This window comes from Rhopilema esculentum, chromosome 2, assembly GCF_057945365.1.
Source record: "Rhopilema esculentum isolate cy_ngs chromosome 2, ASM5794536v1, whole genome shotgun sequence".
NCBI lineage: Eukaryota > Metazoa > Cnidaria > Scyphozoa > Rhizostomeae > Rhizostomatidae > Rhopilema > Rhopilema esculentum.
The window spans coordinates 4,873,469-4,892,815 of NC_142816.1; the positions used below are offsets into that span (position 1 = coordinate 4,873,469).

Below are 19,347 nucleotides of genomic sequence, written 5' to 3' on the forward strand. Positions count from 1 at the left end.
CGTATTTAAAATGAAATATCACTTTCATACCTTAGATTCTTTCCTGTACGTAACTTAGAGGAACAAAATCCACTTTCGAAAAGTCGGCTTCCATATCTTCATCAAGTTATCTAGCATCTTTACACATGATATCAAATCAATTCTTGTGTCTACGATCAAAAAACATATCATTATAACTGACTAAATAATTTTGCGAATCTTTTTTAAACTCATATCTTATATTCACATTAGCCATTGATTGAAACTTTTCTGCTTACAGAGAATACAAAACCTTTTCCGTCTCAAAACAAGGGACCACTTTATTCACACAAGGGACCACTTCAACGCTGAAATCGATATTTGGATATAGTAGACGTTTCTCTTACAATAGGTCACACTAAAAAACGGCATTGTCTCCTGTTACTTTGCTACTCAAATTTTGCCCTTTGTGAGTGGGGAACAAGAGGGCACAGAGTGCAAGCAAGATTCTTGTAACAGATGGCATTGTTTCTATTCAAAGTGGTGTGCCCTTGCACGACTTCTAATCTTGAAAACTAAAGTTAAATATAAACTCAATCTAGGAAACAATTGTAAGTAACGTCGAAAGAGAAGGACATTTCAAAAGTCTGAACATAAATAAAACAGGGCTCCACTTATTCAGCTTTATACCACCCAGATAAAATATCATCTCAGCGCTTACTTCCCCAGTTCTTCAAGAAACTGGGGTTACCAACACAGGCCCCAAAGTCAATCTTATTGACTTACTAACCGTGAACATTTAGCATAGCATTTCATATCCAGGATGCCACATGATATCTTTATACAGCCTCAAATCCAGGATGCCACATGATATCCGAAACGAGGCTGATCAAGAATGGCACACAACACACACAAGGCTCTTTGAAGAAAAAGGGAAATTGTTGAGATGAACTCTAGATAAAACAGTTAAGACATTAACTATATGATTGACTGGAAAGTAAAATAGCTTAAGATAAAAGCATTAGAAATAAAATGAAGTCGGGGTGGGCCTAACACTTATCCGATTGTGGTCTCAGATCACAAGGCTATAATACAGCCTTTGATGTAAAAACCAGGAATAGCTAAAGTTGATGAGCAACAAATTTCCTTAAATGTTAACAAGGTGAAGCATGGGCTTCGCTCCATCCAGGTAAAAGTAAAAAGATAGAGAGGAAAGAAGATTCTCTTATCAAAAAACGTTTTCTTTAGTGTAACACTAAGTAAAGGGAGCTCACAAAAATATAGGACTCATCAAATCAAGCATTATTTAGCTTAATGGGAAACGTAACAACTCAAACCAATGCATCGAGTTGATCAGGAATTTGGAAAAAAGTTGATAAGTCTATCGGTGATTTTCGGTTTATACTAACGATTTGCAAGGGTTTTCCATGTGATGTCAAAGAGGACCACTGTAAATCATAATTTTTGGACAGTGATCAAAAGGAAAACGCTGATGCGATCCACCGATCATGAATGAGTTATGTGACTGACAGAAAGCTCTATTTTGATACTTATAAGCATGATGAACAATGATTGGACAGTGATCAAAAGGAAAACGCTGATGCGATCAACCGATCATGAAGTTGCGATAACAATTGGCATCGATGGCCGTTGTCATATATAATAGCAGCAGGTTGTGTAGCTATTCTTTAACACAATAGGAATATTGGCTTGCTAGTAAGGAAACGTTTCGGTGGCATGTTGAGCGACACCAAAAAACATATTTTTAATTTCTCGGATTATTCTCTCTCTGATACTGAAACATTTGTCTTAGGTAATGGACTCGAATTTTGTATCCCACCCCTAACAATCAACAGAGAGGAACTCTTTGCTGAATTCGAAATTTTACACGCTCAACTTGCTAAGCACGAGATTTCTAACCCTTTGGAGTTTAACAAATTACGAGCACGACTAAGCGATTTGGCGTACGCTTACAGCGGCTCTCCCATCGACCACTCAGATTTTCTTTTGCATAGAGAACATTTTCAAGCACTAAAATCTCTACGGGCTAACAATGACATCTTTATTACAAAACCTGATAAAGGGTCTGGAGTGGTAATTTTAAACAAAAAGGACTACATCAATAAAATGGAGGTAATTCTCCACGACAAAGAAAAATTTGCTAAATTGGGTGATGTCGAAACACATGACAAAACGGCCAAACTAGAGCGGAAACTCCAAAAACGTTTGTTGGAACTGGTCAACTCAAAAATGTTGGCTACAGAAATTTATGATAGGATAAGACCCACGGGCTCTCAACGACCACAAATGTATGGCCTCCCTAAAATACACAAGCCGAACGTCCCACTTAGACCTATCTTGTCTATGATTGGCTCAGCACAACACGAACTGGCTAAGTGGCTTTCTGAAGTTTTGGACCCTGTTCTTCAAAAATATTCAAAACATTGCATCAAGGATTCTTTTACGTTCGCTGAGTTCATGCAAAACTTGAACATCGAAAACGAAACATCTTTCATGTGTTCTTTTGACATTAGTAGTCTTTTCACAAATGTTCCTTTGAGTGAGACCATCAAAATATGTGCCGACGCTTTGTACCGAAGCGAGCTTAATAGCCCACCATTCCCAGAGGAAGTATTCATTGAACTGATGGAAACTGCAACACGTTCAGTTGAATTCAGTTTTAACAATGAAATGTACCAACAAAAGGATGGTGTCGCTATGGGTAGCCCTCTGGGACCTGCCTTGGCCAATATCTTTGTTGGCTTTCATGAAGAGCGTTTGTTCGACTACGACCAAAAGCCAGGTGTCTATTTTCGGTATGTGGATGACACATATACCATTTTCAAAACAGAGGCTGAGTGTGATATTTTTCTAAAACACCTAAATAGCCTACACCCAGCCCTCCAGTTTACGTTTGAAAAGGAAGAAAATGATTCCTTACCATTTTTAGATGTTTTGGTCGAAAAGTCTAACACTGGATTTCTTACCAGTGTATATCGCAAGCCTACTTTTACCGGTCAGTACATACGCTGGAATTCATTTTGCCCAAAACAACGCAAAGTCAACCTTGTCAAAACATTAGTACATAGGGCACTTATGATCTGCTCGAAATCTAAACTGCACGCTGAACTGGAAAAACTCAAAACGATCTTCTTGGACAACGGCTATCCTGAAGACGTCATTTTATCTTATACTAAGGAGAAGATCGCAAGTTTTTCGGCTGTTCAAAAGTTTGGTCCGCAAAAGTGCCCAGTTTATTTGAAACTACCATGGATTGGTAACACTTCCTTGCGATTCGAGAGTCAAATTAGGCAAGCCATAACCAATTGTTTCTTTGCTGTCAATCCTCGGATTGTTTACAGCACTAGGAGAGCCCTTCCATCCATTCAAAAGGATTGCGTCCCTACCAAACAAAAAAGTTCCGTCATTTATGAAATTACGTGCCAGTGTGATTCTGGCTACGTAGGGCGCACAACCCAAAGATTGGGGGATAGGATAAAACAGCATGTTCCTTCCAACATACGAAACAAAACTGCCCCTCAAAGAGAACAGCCTCCTCGATCTTGTAGGTCTAGAAACACTGTTAAAACAAGTGATTCTGCCATTGGTCAACATCTTTTAGACAACCCAGATTGTGCAAAACTCTATAATGACGACATGTTTCGGATAATTGGCAGAGCCCGGTCGTCCTTCCATCTAGCAGTTTTGGAGTCAATCTACATAAAAACGAAAAAGCCGCCATTGTGTAGACAAAAGGAGTTCGTTTTCTCTCTTGGACTCCATTGGTAATTTTTCTTTAGGCTCGCGGCACTGATTGGTCAACTATACCGGTCTTGTGCTTGCGTTTTTCTGATTGGCCTATTTCGATCCACAACTGGGTATATATTTTTCAAACGTGTTTTTTCGGAACCTTATTCTGACGTTTTATGCTCTGAGGAGTGTCAGACGAAAAAGCTTTAAGTATGTTGTAAAATGTTTGCTTTTTTCAAAGCCATTTTCAAATTCTGTACCGCAAAAAAATTGTTCATATTCTTAAATTGCAAAATAGGCATTGTAAAGGACGATATCAATGATTGATGATAATGATTTATCAAAGACGATTAGAGATGATTGTTTTGGTAGAGCTGACTATCATCAAAAACTTTATTTGATGATCACATAATCATGTCCATCAGATAGTAACCATGTTGAATAGCAAAAGGTTTGAACTGATTGGATACAACGATATATCCAATACATATCTACGGGCCATTTCATTTTTTAGGCATGGTAGCCCCTCAGTTAGCGAAAAACTGATTTAAAGGGGGCCATGCATTGATGGTTTACTAATGCCGGCGGAAACAAAGAGATTCATTGTAAATATTTTTTCTCAAAACAGAAACACAGAGTGAAAATACACTGCTAAACAAAATATTGAATGTTCTGGCAATAACTATGGACATCGCATGAAAGAAATTAAATGTTTGTGTTCTCGTATTGAGAGCATCAAAATATGTTGTAAACAAACCTTTTGCCAAGCGAAATATTTCATGCATCTACAGAACTGAAATACCAAAGTTTCTTTAAAGATGTGACCTAAACTGGAAGCTTCGTAAATCTAAATGTAGCTATTCTATGGAGTGTAGGGAATAACATAAATTTTACTATCTACATGAAGATTCTTGCTGCAATAGATACAAAACGGCTACCAAATATTTCATTGTTCAAAATGCAAATTTATTAGGAAATAAAGACCACTTATACATTTTCTTTTTTGCGTAGTACTTTATTCTAAAATCACGCTTACAATATGATCTCTTTCTGTGAGAAGAACCAGTCTTTTTCACGTTGAACTTGAAGTGAAGTAATTATATATTTAAATATATAAAGAAACAATTTCAACAGGCAATATTCTTAAAAAAAATAAGTTATTGATTAAAAATTATATTTTAAGGACAGACGTGAATGTATTCCAAGACAAAGGTATAGATTTTGTCTTAAAAGGACGTCTTTAAGATCTCAGATGATGTTAGATCTAGAATCTAAGATTAAATATAAGACGACTTAGATTAAAATGCCGGTAAAGTTTTTTTGCTTATTGACATACAGATATGATGGAACTCTAAAGAATTATTTTAGTTAACCCGGTGAATCCATACCACGTAGAGATTACATACAGAACAATCTGGTATCTTTATATGCCTTTTAAAAAGTCTGTCCCAAAAAGGTTTAGATGCATTGAATAATGCTACGGAAATTTGTGTTAGAATAGAACTCACGTTGGGCGCCACAACTTAAGAATGATTTAGATAAAGAAGGCCAAATGCCTAGAAATGCCTGTGTTCTAAGGATAAATATCCTGCTATGGGAAAACTACCTCAAACGACCTCTCTAACGGTAATAGTAGGAAGTGAAGAAACATTTGGAGACACAGTTGAGACTCAAATTTCATTCAACGTGTAATCATATAAATCATTTTCACAATTGCAGCTTGGGGGTCATAATTATTCAAATCAGTTACGTTTGAAAGAAAATAAGTGTTGACCTTTCCAAAAATGTTTTTACCACCAGTTTATTGTTGCTGGAGAAAATTGTCGTACTTTGTACGAGTCAGAAAAGATTGTACGTGATAGCCCCAGTCGGAGCCCCCAAAGTTACAATGTACGGGGGATCAGTAAGGCAATACTTTAGAAGTAACGGCCATTTTCCAAAAACCCCTCTAATATCATTGTCTGTCTGCCAAACAGTCAGAAGTAATCGAAATCCAGTTAGAACGAAAAATCATAAACCCAGAAGTATAGCACATGACAAGATTCTAACGTAAAAATACAAGACTGACCCAAATGTACCAGATTGTTGTATATACAGTGACCCCGCCCCCTTATGAAATTGCTAGTTAAATACTAGTTAAAATGAAACATTCTTAATGCTGGGGTTACTGCTTATAGAAATGTTATTTCCTAAAATGAGAAGATCTATGTCTAACCAGTGTTTAAAATATTGAAAATTTACTTATTGATTTTGGTAACGAAATATTAATGAAGATGAAAATAAAATATGATAAATTGTAAACTATGATCAATTGTGCAGTGCGTGGCAATGGTTCGTCTACAACATTGTTGATAAAAAACTCTCAAAGAGCCAAAACATCAGGCTTTTTCCTGAAATATTCATTCAAACGAAGAGCTGCATACCTATAAAATAAAACAACAGAATTTGAAGGCATTAGAGTCTATGTCACATGACGTTAGGGCTGTACGCAATCCAACTAGGTGAGTGGAAACGGACAACCCCATGTATTTACAGTGGAAACCCGATTTAACCAATCAATAATACCAGCCTTGAAAAAGCAAACATTCTAGAACATCCCTTAAACTTCTGACATTCTTCAGAGTATAAAACATCAGAGCATAGATCGAAAACTCTACGCTAGGAAATATATATATATACCCAGTTGTGGATCGAAATATGCCAATCAGAAACGCAAGCATGTGGCTGTTGAGGTTGCCCAGTCGAGCTGCTTGCCTAGTGATAATATTACTAATTTAGAATCAATAATAATATGAAATATGCGGCATAAAGAACCAAAAGGTGCAATTCGTTCAATTTTCTCAAGCACTACTTCTCCTAATTGGAATTTCATCCCTTTATTCAATTCTGCATCTTCTTCTGATTTTATCTTTCGATTTTAACCTTTTAAATTCCTCTTTGGGTTCCATTTTTTGATTTGATCCTTTCATTACATCTTCTGATTTCAACTTTTGACTTAATTTTTCCTTTCCTCTTACGATTTGATCTTCTGATTTTATATATTTGGATTGGGTCTTGCGACTTGATCTGTCGTTTTAAACTTCTGATTTCATCTTTCGATTTCATCCCTTTGATTTTACTTCTCAATTTTACCATTTCATTTCATTTTTTTGATTTCATCTTTTTATCGTTTGCTATAAAACACTTTTGACTGCTGTTCTTTTCATTTAAACATTTCAATCAAGCAGAGTATGCAAACTCTTCTAGTAATGAAAGAACATAAACATACAAGACACAACTGGGAGACTGATTCTCACGTTGATTGAAGCAACTGTGAACTAGTTTCATTTTATGGCATCATTAACATATACCTTTATCTTATCCTTTCAGATATTTTTATGCTGATTAGCGTTCTTTCATGCTATTAGGTAGGACTGGTGCATCGGCTCTGAGTGGGGGTACATCGACTCTGAGGCAGTTCTCGTTCAGTTCCAACCCATTATCACTCAAATTTTGGGGTTATTGTGTAACATCCCTTAGTAACCCCTTCCTTTAGCAATTATTTGTGAAGCACCATTGGCCCAACTCGCTCTTCGTGATGTGGGAACGTAGCCTCATGACTGAGCTTGCAATGTCTACAGCATGTTTTTTTCTAAGGAAGCTTTTTGCCCTTCACATTGTATAGATATTTTATTTTCAAGATACAAATTTAATTGCATATACAGGGACATTTTTTGAAATGGATTAACAAGGGCGTAGTAAAGATTACTAAGGGAATAACAATGTTCAATACATTTTTTAGTCCACAGCTAGAGCATTTGCAAAAGAAACTAAATCCAAATACGGAACATTATCATCCATGGTTGCAACCATTATAGACTTTATTCCCTACTGTGTCTTTACAGAAAAAACCTTTGAGGACAATTGGGAAAAAATGAATTGCTACAAAAATATACCTTAGTAGACAAAGTCTTACAATCTCAATGAATTTTATGGCTACCATACAAAAGGTCCTAAAATGTACCTAAAATGATCCTTTGGTGAGACAATGAATGAAACGTAAGAAAAAAAGTGTCAAATTTGGTGAAGAGAAGAAGCCTTTCAACGTTCATTGCTTGATTGTCAATGTTCACTTGAATTTTCATTCTTAAAACACTTTGATGACGGATTAAGCACTAAGTCGTTCTCCTGATATAAAGATAAACTTGGATGCTATTGTACGCAGATGAAACAAAATCGAATTAAATTTGAAAAGCTAAGCTTCAGCCCATGGTGGATTGGATAAGATCTGCGATCGATAAGAAAGGCTCGTTCACTCTTTTACAACAATCAAAGGAGGAAATGAGCTTAAAAAACCCTGTCTAAAACTGCTTTTTCGGTAGACATTTAAAGCAAGGGGTAGACATCGCCATAAAAGCGCAATCGATGGAGAGAGTTTATCGACAGAAATATATCTGACCAGTAACAAGTTATAGGGTGTTAAATCAATGTTAAGCCAAAGGTGATTGTCATTATATCTGACTGGGTGAGGTGATAGCCACTTAATGTCAAAGTAGATCTATATCACCAGCAATTAGCCTTGAATGTGTCTATTTTATCTCTTAGAGAAAGTGGAATATCTCCACAAAAATTTTAGCATGTGTCTCGAAATCGAGGGGAAAATAGCTCAAAACAGACGTATGAATTGGCACAGAGAAACGAACGTTTTTGGGGCAAAGAGCAGAAAATGAACCTATCAAATAGACAGGAATAGAAAATAATAGATGCACCGAGGAATAAATTCACCTGAAGAGACTATTACTTAATAAGTTGGGTTTCCTTATGAAATACATTGACCTCGTGAAAGTTATGTGAAAGAGTTAAATCATGACTGAAAAAATGACTTTTACAAAGAACAGAAAGGACACCACCAAAGGGGATGAAATAAAAGTGTTGGAATGAAATTCAAAATGGACACTTCAGGCCCTTGAAGGTATAGGGACTGTGTACAAAAAGAACATTTATGAATCTGATTATGAATAGCAACACACGAATTTTTTTAGAAAACATACCCAAGGAAATCAAAATCGATCTCGGAATAAAATGCTTGAACAATTGACCATATTCCCCAAAAAAGATGTGACGCCTTGAATAACAAGAATGATAATTTATTAACATTTCTGTATGCTTCGAAAACTAAATTGAGAAAATTAACATAAGATGGTTGTGAAACATTGATTAAAAGATAATTTGAAATCAAAGAGCTGTCTTTAAGTATAACTCTCAATATGGGAAATCATTGTGGCAAATTTTGTAAAATCTCTTTAGAAACATAAAAAAGTATGACTTTAGTATCGGAAGAAACAAAACATTTCAAAACAAGGCATGTCAAATGTCCACCTTTTTGCAGGAACACTTTTATTAACGCAAAAAAGAGAAAAAATTTGTTTCTTTTTTAATCTTTGCAAGCTATGTTTGAATCTGATTAATAAAAGATTTTTAATAGAACTCGTTTGTAAGATTTATTATAGACCTATCAATACTAAAGAGTTTTGTAGAGACTCCTTAACAGAAAAACGTCATTTTAGTCTCAAAGGATAATGAAGCTTAGAAGTCTTTTAGCTAGGCCATTTCACAAAATTATCAACTACTTTTTTGCTCCCTCTTTAGAAGAATTTTCAAAAAGCAATTCTTAAGGTACCTAAAGCTATATTATGCCTTTCAAAGCGCTCAAAAACTAGGAGACAAAGTAGCCAATTTGTATTGTCAAAATAAAAACGACAATGTAATGATGCTCTATAAAATAAAAACAAATTAGATAATAGCCTAATGTAATTAGAAGCACTATGCTCCTGACAAATAATACCTGGCCATCTTTAAATCAAGTTGTTGTGTCTGCTTTGTTCTAGACACGTGACAGGGACACTTATAGGTTGACTATCGTCTTGATATTAGCCTTTGCCCGAGTCCACAAATGTTGCTACATGTGACATTAATGCGACAACATATATGGACTGGGGCACAGTCTACTTGATACCGGAATTGCCGATTTGGTTCATGTGAAGTATGACTGAAGAACAATGAAAAGAAATAAAATGATACAGAATTTGAAGAAGAAATGTGGCCTAAATAACTAAAATATATTGCAAAAACACAGTTATTAAAAAGCTTACCAGGGAAAATTTGCAAACTTCGACGTAAAATTTTTCGATTTTTTCATCTGTTATATCGACATCGCCGGTCCCTGAAAATATTGCAAAAACCAAATGAGTCGAAACAAAAATTGGTTAGACAAAAAAGAGCTGTACTCATTTATGTTTATTCCATATTTCGTTGAACAAAAGCAAACTCATTCAAAATGGCACATCTTATCAACACTTTTGGACACATGTAATGAGCTACTGTCCGTTAAACGTAATTGTTCGTTGAAAGAAGGCACTATGTAGAGACTTCCATTGTTGGAGGTGACCCATATTTGGCGTCTGTTATTAGTAGGTGTCCAAAATTTGTTGGTTTCCATTATTAGGAGGTGTACGTTATAAGGAGGTATCCGTTTTTGGAAAGTTTCCCTTATTTGGAAATGTTCGATTAAGGAGATGTCCGTTATTGGGAGATACCCCTTATTGTAAGGTGTCTGCTATTCACCGGTTTCCCTTAATGGGAGACCTCCGTTATCGAGAGACGTCCGTTGTAAGCCGGTTTCCCTTACTTGGAGATTTCCGTTTTCAGGAGAAGTTCGTTAAGGGCCGGTTCTCCTAATTGGGAGTCGTCCGTTTTTGACAGATGTCCATAACAGGGTGGTGTTCATTACTGCGAAGAGTCTGTTCACAAAATTCTCGAAAACTGGTAAATCATTAAACTTCATAAGAAATGAAGTCAACTGAAAAAAACTCGAAAAAAAAACACAATTCTCAATGTGGATTGCACATCAAGAGACTCTTCTGTGTCTATATAATATATCTGTGAGCCTCTGAGAAGCTCTTTTCCGGTGGCATTCTTGACTTGTATGGTGGTCATTTCAAAGGCTGCAACCTACATACCAAGACTTACAGATAATGCTCTTTTAAGTGAACAAACGATTTTTTGTTTGAGCCCAGATCCAATGTACAAAGAATTGATACTTTTTACAACCTACGTGTTTAAAAATTCCAGAAATAATTAAAATAGTAGTTGAGTTTTTTGTGCAAATCGAAATCCAAAGACAAAGAGCGGATACTTTTGGCAAACATTTTAGGAAATGGTGATATTAAAAAACGTCAATATTAAAAAACAGAATATATTCTGCTGAAGTCCGTTCTATTTTGCCTCTAATTACATCTGAAGTCTTTCTTTAATATTTCAAATTTGGTATTCCAAATAAAAGATTATCTAGATTACATAAAAAGTTGGCAAGCAATCATAAGGTATTCTGTGGGTAGACTATATTTCTTCTTAAGACAGAGGCCTTGATAAAATTTCTAGCATGAGAAAAAATAAAGCTAAACATTCAAGTCTCAATATTCAATTGATGTGCGAGGGACCAAAGTGTTCCTGCTGGAGAAATAACATCGTTAATTATTCAAGAAAAGATGGTATTCATTGCAGCCATGGAAGAGAGAAAAGAGAAAACACGCGATCTGTGCAGCATGACATCTCATTATAGGCCAAAATAACTCACTCTTACGCATGCTTTAACTTGAGACCGAGAATTTTCGACGTGACTTTTTAAAAAAGATGCCCAAAAACATTGGAACTTGATTTTGTGTATACTATAAAGAATAGAAGTTCTCTTTAAATTATGCAGTAGGTTCGGAAAATACTTCCTTCGTAAACGGACACGGAATATTCAGGCCATTTTGCAGAAAAAGCAACTGGGACAAAAAATCAATCGGGGGATGTTGCCACAGGGGGATGTTGCTTACTACGCCTCAAAAATATCCAAGCAGTTTTGAAAGCATCTCGATAAATATGAATTCAAAAGAATAAAAGAACTTATAATGTTGTCTGGAAGAACGTTTAATTTAGCGCTAACACTAGAGGTGAATACTGAGAGCATGTTATAGCATGTGTAACAACTAATAATGCTATAAGATTTTGTGTGGAATATCTGAACAATTTTTTGCGGTACAGAATTTGAAAATGGTTTTGAAAAAAGCAAACAATTTACAACATACTAAAAGCTTTTTCGTCTGACACTCCTCAGAGCATAAAACGTCAGAATCAGGGTCCGAAAGAACACGATGAAAAATATATACCCAGTTGTGGATCGAAATAGGCCAATCAGAAAAACGCAAGCACAAGACCGGTATAGTTGACCAATGTGCAATACCCAGTTGTGGATCGAAAAAGGCCAATCAGAAAAACGCAAGCACAAGACCGGTATAGTTGACCAATGTGGAATATCTGTTGGTTGAAGCAGCAAGAATTTTAATCATACAAAAAATATCTACAGATAATAATAGGAAAAGAACTTTACGAGACCATACATTCTTGTAGAATGCAATCTATTTGTAGTGGTAACATAAATATGTCCCCAGTTCATGCAGCATTTCCTTTCTCTAAAATGCTGTCATGGAAACCCATGTTATAAAAACTGACTCAATTAGTTGTCAGTATAAAAAAGGATAGTTCAAACAACCTACATTTCAGCTTTCCAAATTCTTCCAAGTAAATTCTGATCAGATTAAGCTGCTTCTCCTTGCTTGGAAGCCTCTCAAAGTTGACATCTGTGACCCCTTTTAAAACAAAAGCTTTTACTGGATAGGAAAAACACGAAATAACAAGCAAGGTAGCTGATTATTCAAAGAGAATTTAGATCAGGAATATATTGTCATCTAATTTCGCTACCCCTTTTCTGTAAGCAATTTTGTGATATGTCAAGAAAGTTTCTTGTTAATTAAACATGCTTTTATAAGAAACCGTATCTACAAAGATTTACTTTTGGGTATCAAAACGCCTGCTAAAGTTTTTTGGAATATATACGACTGCCTACATTTCTAATTTTCATATGTTCCTCAAATACTCCCACTTATGTCTTCTCTCCCCTAAGCATTGTCAAAAGTTTTGACAAATATCATAAAAACGCTATATGCCATGTTCAGAGACGACAGAACTATGGGGTACCAGGAGTACTGCCTCTCAAAAATGGGAAGAAATTCGCTCTTTTGTCGAGAAGTAATGAGGAAGAAATTCTCTTTTTAGAAATTCTCTTTTGGAAAAGTATCAATTTTTGTGGGACATGGTGTCCCTTCCTACTTGCGCCACTTTGAAGCTTTGATATTTGACCTTCAAAATTCTTCCGACATCCCTTGTCATATTAAAGAAAACTGGTACTGTCTAGACAGGGACGGGATAGTTTTTCAGGGAATTAAGTTGACATTAGCGTTTTAAGACTTGTGACAAAAATTGTGACTGTGCAGGAAAAATCCCAGATGATGATGGTTGTGTATAATTGTAAAGACAAGCTTTGGACAGAACTAAATGGGCAATTTGTCTTGAAAAAGAATATGTTATGCAAAAAAAACTCAGCATCAGAAGTGATAGGATCCTAAAAGCCTTGAAAAAAATCGAGATCTTAAATGAAAAAAAATTTAAAAACAATTCAATGTGTAAAATACATTTTCTCGCATAAAGTCATTTTACCTGCATACTCATTGAAGTGATTAGCAAGATCATAAGCTGCATGGTTGATAGATGCATATTCGTAATCAATGATCCAAAGTTTCTCTAAATCAGAAGAAAGAAACAAATAATTCTTGGTGGTATTAAATTGAAAAATTGCTTTGAAAAAAGCAAGTATCATAATGAATACTAGAGCTTTTCATCTCACAATCTTTATAGAACCAAAAGTCAGAATGCTGATCGAAAAGCTGTTCCTTCTCCTTTATGGTAACAATTTTCCAAACAAATAACTACTAGTGTAATCTGGGTTTAGTAATTTAACAAGGGGTGGATCCAGAAAAAATTTGGGGGGTGCTCTGCTTTCGGTGGGGCTGGTGCCACGCCTTTCAAAATTAATGGTGACTAGAATTTCTTTCGGACGTTCAAAGAGTAAGGGTTGTCAATACCTGATTTTTAAATAATTGATTTGCAATTAAATTGTTTTTTCAACTTCTGGCAATGTGCTATTTGAAATGAAACCAATACATAAAATACAACAAAAATAATAATAAGAGACAATTATAATTTATTTTCTCTTATTTGAAATAAAAACAATGTATATTTGATTTCTTCATCATTCTGACTACTTTATCAATTTTTTTAAAACACAGCTACTTCAGATGTAGATGAAATAAATATCATTAATGTTTTTGTCAGTTTATGCACTAATATCTGGTTAATGATTTTGGCAAAATGACAATATTCTAGGCAACCAGTGGGTCTGTAAGATTGCCAAAGTATCAATTTATTATCAATCAGAATGTAAACTGACACAGATTTTTCTTGGAGGCACCAAAACAAGAGCTCAACTAAAATCTTTCTTGTTCAACAAGAATCAACTGAAAACTAGCAGACTTTTTCTTTACATATTACTTTACAACACATTCTAGAAGTTGATTTAATCAAAGCTAAAAATACCAATCAATTTGTTGGAAAATGGATATGTTTCCTTGCAAAATCTGAATTCAAACATTAAAGGGGGTATTTATAAACTAAAAAGAAATTTCTATACCTTTGATTTCATCATAAATAAAATTGGCACAAAGTGCATCATTATGGCAAAGCACAAGAGGAGATTGTGCAGATGATAAAACTTGAGAGATTTCTGAAACCTCTTGCTGGAGAATCTCATGAGATGGAATTGTTGTTTCGTACCTAAAAACACAAAGCGTACATATTTAAAGTTGCCAAATTTATTCTTATTCATGATAACCGAACATTTACAAGCAAATTTCAGCAAAACCATTGTTACAGTTTTGTTAAAGATCACCCATATCACAACATTTATTTTGTTGTCCAGAAACTGCAACCTTTCATTAAAGTAACATTTTGTAAACAAACTAGGAAGTTATAGGTTTTTACAATGAGGAAAAAACTGAATTTGGCTTAAATTTCTGTGAGCAAAAAATTGAAGCAATTTCCACTGTACTTTCCACTTATACCAGGAATTTGATTTTACTCTGATGTCTTACTACCAAGAGACTGTAGATTTATGAGCATGGGAGATTCTTTACTGCCTCAAAATCTTGGTAGTAATAAATTCTATGGCCTCAGCTAAAGCAAAATTCTGCATCATTGAAAAAAGACAGTAGGATAATCTACCTGTTTCTAGTTTTGCCAAGTTCTATATAACTGACCTAATTTACTGACCTTCAACTGCTCTCTCAGTTCACAAAATAAAAGCAGATTCTTAATATGCTAGTAGTTTCATAAGCACATTATAAACCCTCATTAAAAAAGAGCCACAAGGATACTTTTCTATAAAGACTGAATTATTTCTAAAGTCGCCAATTTTTAGACTAATGCAACATTACAAACTATGCATCAGTACAAACATAAACCAATTTGATTGTGGTACATTGCAGAGAAATTCTTTTTAGAGCTCACACAAGACCTACAAGCTTGAAAGATCTTGAATGATAGATATAGTTGCATCATTCACATAAATGATCTGTCACATTCATATTTATAAGTCTGTAATATAGTCTGCTTTGAGGTCTGGCAATATTCTAGGCTGTCAATTTGCTCAAGAATTATTGGTGTTATTGAGAAAGTGTATTGTTTAGCTTATAATGGGAAAGGTTTTGACAAGAAATATTGCATACAAATATTCCCATTGCATGAAGTTGTGAGACACACATCACAGCATTGAATTATCTATTAATTTTGAAAACAAAACCAACTACTTCCAATTGATTATGAACTCTGTATGTGCTCACAACTATACTATTTTTAGATTTCAATGTCACGATTATAGCAAGGATTTACTTCATTTAAAACCAGAAATGCTGCTCACTATGCTTAGAACTGTATACACTTTATAGATTAAAGTGTGCACTCAAAATGAACAAGGAGACTTTAACTAAAAGTTAGTAAAACCAACAAAACAATAGAACAACTAAACACACTATACTGATGTCAAAGATCCCAAAGATTTCAAACTTTGCAGGGGAACTTCAACAAGGATACTTTTTGTCTGGCTTTTGCTTAAACCTTGCAAAGTATCTAAATTGTGTGCTTTCGAGATACCAAAACTCAATGTGTGATATATAACTAGCTCCATTGATTATCATATTGCAGAGTATGACAAGTGCACACCTGAGAAAATTTTTACATAATTTCACTGCCGATCTGGTAAAGGGTGTGACATCTTCAGATCAGGGTGTGACATTGGTGTGGTTTATTGCTTAGGACAAATGAAGAACCAGGTCTCCTCAAGTTCAACATAATATTCAATTGGTTTGATAGATACAAACAACTACATATAAACTATTTCCATTCACTTATCTTTGTTGTGCCATGTGCACACTATATACACCATGTGTGAAGATGGCTCAATTGTTAGAGGAACTGACTACAGACCCAAGGGTCTGTGGTTCGAGTCCTTAGCATGACCAAACTTTCAACCTGAGTGAGGAGAGTCGCCAGCTCTCTGTAATTCCAGGTGTAGGAATCATGAGGTGTGGTCCACACTGAGAGGAAATACCAGGACACCGCTAAGTAAGCGTGAGCTTCTCAGTATCCTAAAAACTACCTGTTTCAGATGCCAGGTAGAAACAAATACAACATATACACAATTGAAATGCACACTTATACCAAGGAGTACACTTGCACACTTGAAATTTTCCTCTTGCATACCGAAGAGCTTATTGGAAACTGTCATACTCTGCAGTCTGGATTTATTAGCTGTCTACCAGTCTATAAGTAGGATTAGGTACATACACACACACATGAAATCAGTGTCGGGCTGTACAACAAAATTTTCAATTTATATTATTTTATTTATATCTAAAATCTAATAAAGCCATAAACACGGTAAAGGACATGACTGCTGTACATATGAGATTTCATTCTCTGCAAACTGCAAACAGATAACCTGCAAAACACTATGATTGCAGACAATTTTGATGGTCATTTATCGCACCAACACTAAAAAAGTAAACTAATGCTCGCATAAAATGATAGAGAATTGCACATCTCGATACCTCTTTTGTTGTTCGGGGTCATCAAATTTGTCTGGAAGCAATCGAATTATTTTTTTTAAACTGTTCACCAAAGAAGGCTCCATTTTATGATGATGAAGATATGCCTGACCAATCCTGACAGCATGAACCATTGCAAGTAGTTTTACGCTCTGCTCCGGCATTTCTTTTCCAATGAAATCTTCTGGGCCTAACACACGCCCATCTATAAAGGCATAACAATAACCATTTTCGAACGTACAATAAAGTGCCGGCGACAGCCCATTTTCTTGCAGCAGCTTGAAATTTCGCAGTTCTCTAGCTCTGTCGATAAAAAGCTCGGTTTTAGCGCCATAGATTCGTACTAAGACGATATCGGATCGTTGTGCACTGATGTTGATGAGACCATCTTTCGTGTGCTCTGGCTGGACAAAATAGCCAACCAATTTGTTACTTATTCCATCATCAAACACTTTGTGCTGCAGTTTTTCTATTTTCCAGCCCTTCTTTACATGACTGATCAGTGTCTTTGCCGATATCTCAAGATTCTTGTCAGTAATATGGATGTCAAAATGTTGGATACCGGGCAACCTCTGGTGATTTGCCGCCATTTCTGAAGCCACGGGAATCTTTGGAAATCCTTTGTTCATAGGTCATAGCGTTGTGAGACCAGCCTCGCACCCATGAATTGGCCCCTGGACCTTGAACTTATTTCATACACTGATTTCATATCAGTCGAAAACATTAATTCATAATTCTGACAAATGCAGAAACTGCAAACTACATTGCAAAAATTTTAATCAAAATTTTGATCAAAATGCTTTTTAGTACCTGTAATTTTGGGGCTTTCTGTCAAGTTTTTGTGCGAAGAAATTGGGAGAAGAGGGAATCATGATCATTTCTTGGCCATTCATAAGATGATTGCATAATTTTTTGAAAATCTGAAAACACATTAAGAGAATCATATTCACATAAGTATTTTATTTTACGCTGCACTCATGCATGCCTTTGTTTAATTTTAAAGGGGAATTGTTTGGAAAAATGAATTAGTTTCTAAAATTTTTATGGATTTTTTATTCGATATCTATAGCTATGCAAATGTTATTAAGGTATAACACAATTTTTTCTTCTTTAAGCAGAACAGGCATTGTACACACCAATGGTGTTTTTTAGTCTTTGTTCTGATAAAATATTCGTATTTTTATTAATACGATGGTCAATAACTGTCTGATCAGCTTTCTGACAAAACTCTTTTCTTCATTAGAAATCAATTAAAAATCTTGATTTGACAACGCAAGGCGCTCGGTAGTAGCGGGGGGGAATGATGGGGCCGAAGTCCCCAACAGTTGTCAAAATTTTCTATTTTTTTATCATTTATAATTGGGTACTGAATTGAAAGCAATACAATAGACAGCCCCCCCCCCCTAAAAAAAATAAATAAATTTCACTCCGATGACACTGTAGCTTTTTAGCCAGTGAGGAATATTCTTACATAAAAGCAAAGAGTGTAAGGAAAAATTTCTTTAAATATTTAACAAATATGACATTGTTGTCTAAATGAAACAATTAACGCATTGACTTTCATAGTGCTGGAACAACATATCTCCGAAAAGATAATGACATGTTGTCACGCTAAAAGTCTCATTCTCTCTGAGAAGAATTCTCCCTTCAATTCCTTAGAGTAGAAGTACATGTGTCCTCTAGACTTCTATGATAAAGTTGTCCACGTCAGGGGCCGTGCAAGGGGAGCCATGGAACCACGGTCTATCCTGTTACTTATTCCAAGGGGAGTATCACTCTTCCCAAACAAACAGCGTACACATTTTTCTAGAACAATGGGATTTTAGAGATCTTTAGCGGATTTTTCTCGAAAACAAAAGATTTTTTCCAAAGGCTTACGAGATTTTCCTGGAGTGACATGCCTCTAGAATAATATATCTGAAACGGGTTCAATTTTTACCTCTATGTTCACATTGCTCCGTATTCGTTTTTGTCCGTTTTCATATCGATCCGTTTTACCTGTTCACACTGATGCTCCGGATACATTTTATAAAGCGTTAACATTGCTCCGCTCTGGATAAAAAGGAAAATGCCACGAACTGGTTTACAAACCTTGCGACCAGGGGCGGACTGGCTAATTTTTTTGGCCCGGGCAAATTTTGATCAAACCGGCCCACAATAATAGCAAATAAAAAACTCCTTGGAAAATACAAGTAAATGTTAGTCTGCAAGGAAAACAAGTTTTTAAATTCAGTAATTGTGTGCATGGTTGAATGCTTGCATAACATAACAAATGAATAAGCATAACAGAATATGCTTAACAGAACATGATAAATATGTCATTTGTTGACTAAACAGTAAATAAGCAAAAAAATTAACTCCTTGGTTTGACTTTGTTTCTAAATATAGTAACTTATATGTTGATAATGTGATCGTTCAGGATGTCATCTAACAGGTGTTTTTCTAAGAACATTAACATGAAGGACTCCAGGTTTGGCTGCGAAAAATTACTACGTAATCTGTTCTTTATATATTTAAAGCGGAAAAGCTTCTATCACACTCCACTTGTGACAAATAATTT

General features: G+C 35.3%; 1 protein-coding gene across 1 annotated transcript; it reads right to left on the reverse strand.

Annotated features, from left to right (window-relative positions):
* Positions 1 to 3,014: 3,014 nt before the first annotated feature.
* LOC135695460 (ethanolamine kinase 1) lies at positions 3,015 to 17,992 on the reverse strand. The gene is made up of 7 exons (XM_065214550.2): positions 16,791 to 17,992; positions 14,318 to 14,460; positions 13,288 to 13,371; positions 12,288 to 12,380; positions 9,840 to 9,910; positions 8,739 to 8,812; positions 3,015 to 6,131 (listed from the first exon to the last, which is right to left on the reverse strand). Exons 1-7 carry the CDS (start codon positions 17,414 to 17,416, stop codon positions 6,071 to 6,073), a joined length of 1,152 nt encoding a protein of 383 aa, XP_065070622.1. The 5' UTR covers positions 17,417 to 17,992; the 3' UTR covers positions 3,015 to 6,070.
* Positions 17,993 to 19,347: the final 1,355 nt, after the last annotated feature.

Excerpts from the sequence above, each read along its gene's own strand:
- LOC135695460 (XM_065214550.2), bottom strand. The coding sequence starts at position 17,416 with ATGAACAAAGGATTTCCAAAGATTCCCGTGGCTTCAGAAATGGCGGCA. Across the intron at positions 12,381-13,287 it reads TCACTTCAATGAGTATGCAG|GGGTCACAGATGTCAACTTT; the intron begins GTAAAATGACTT and ends TTGTTTTAAAAG. Across the intron at positions 9,911-12,287 it reads AGAATTTGGAAAGCTGAAAT|GGACCGGCGATGTCGATATA; the intron begins GTAGGTTGTTTG and ends CAATATTTTCAG.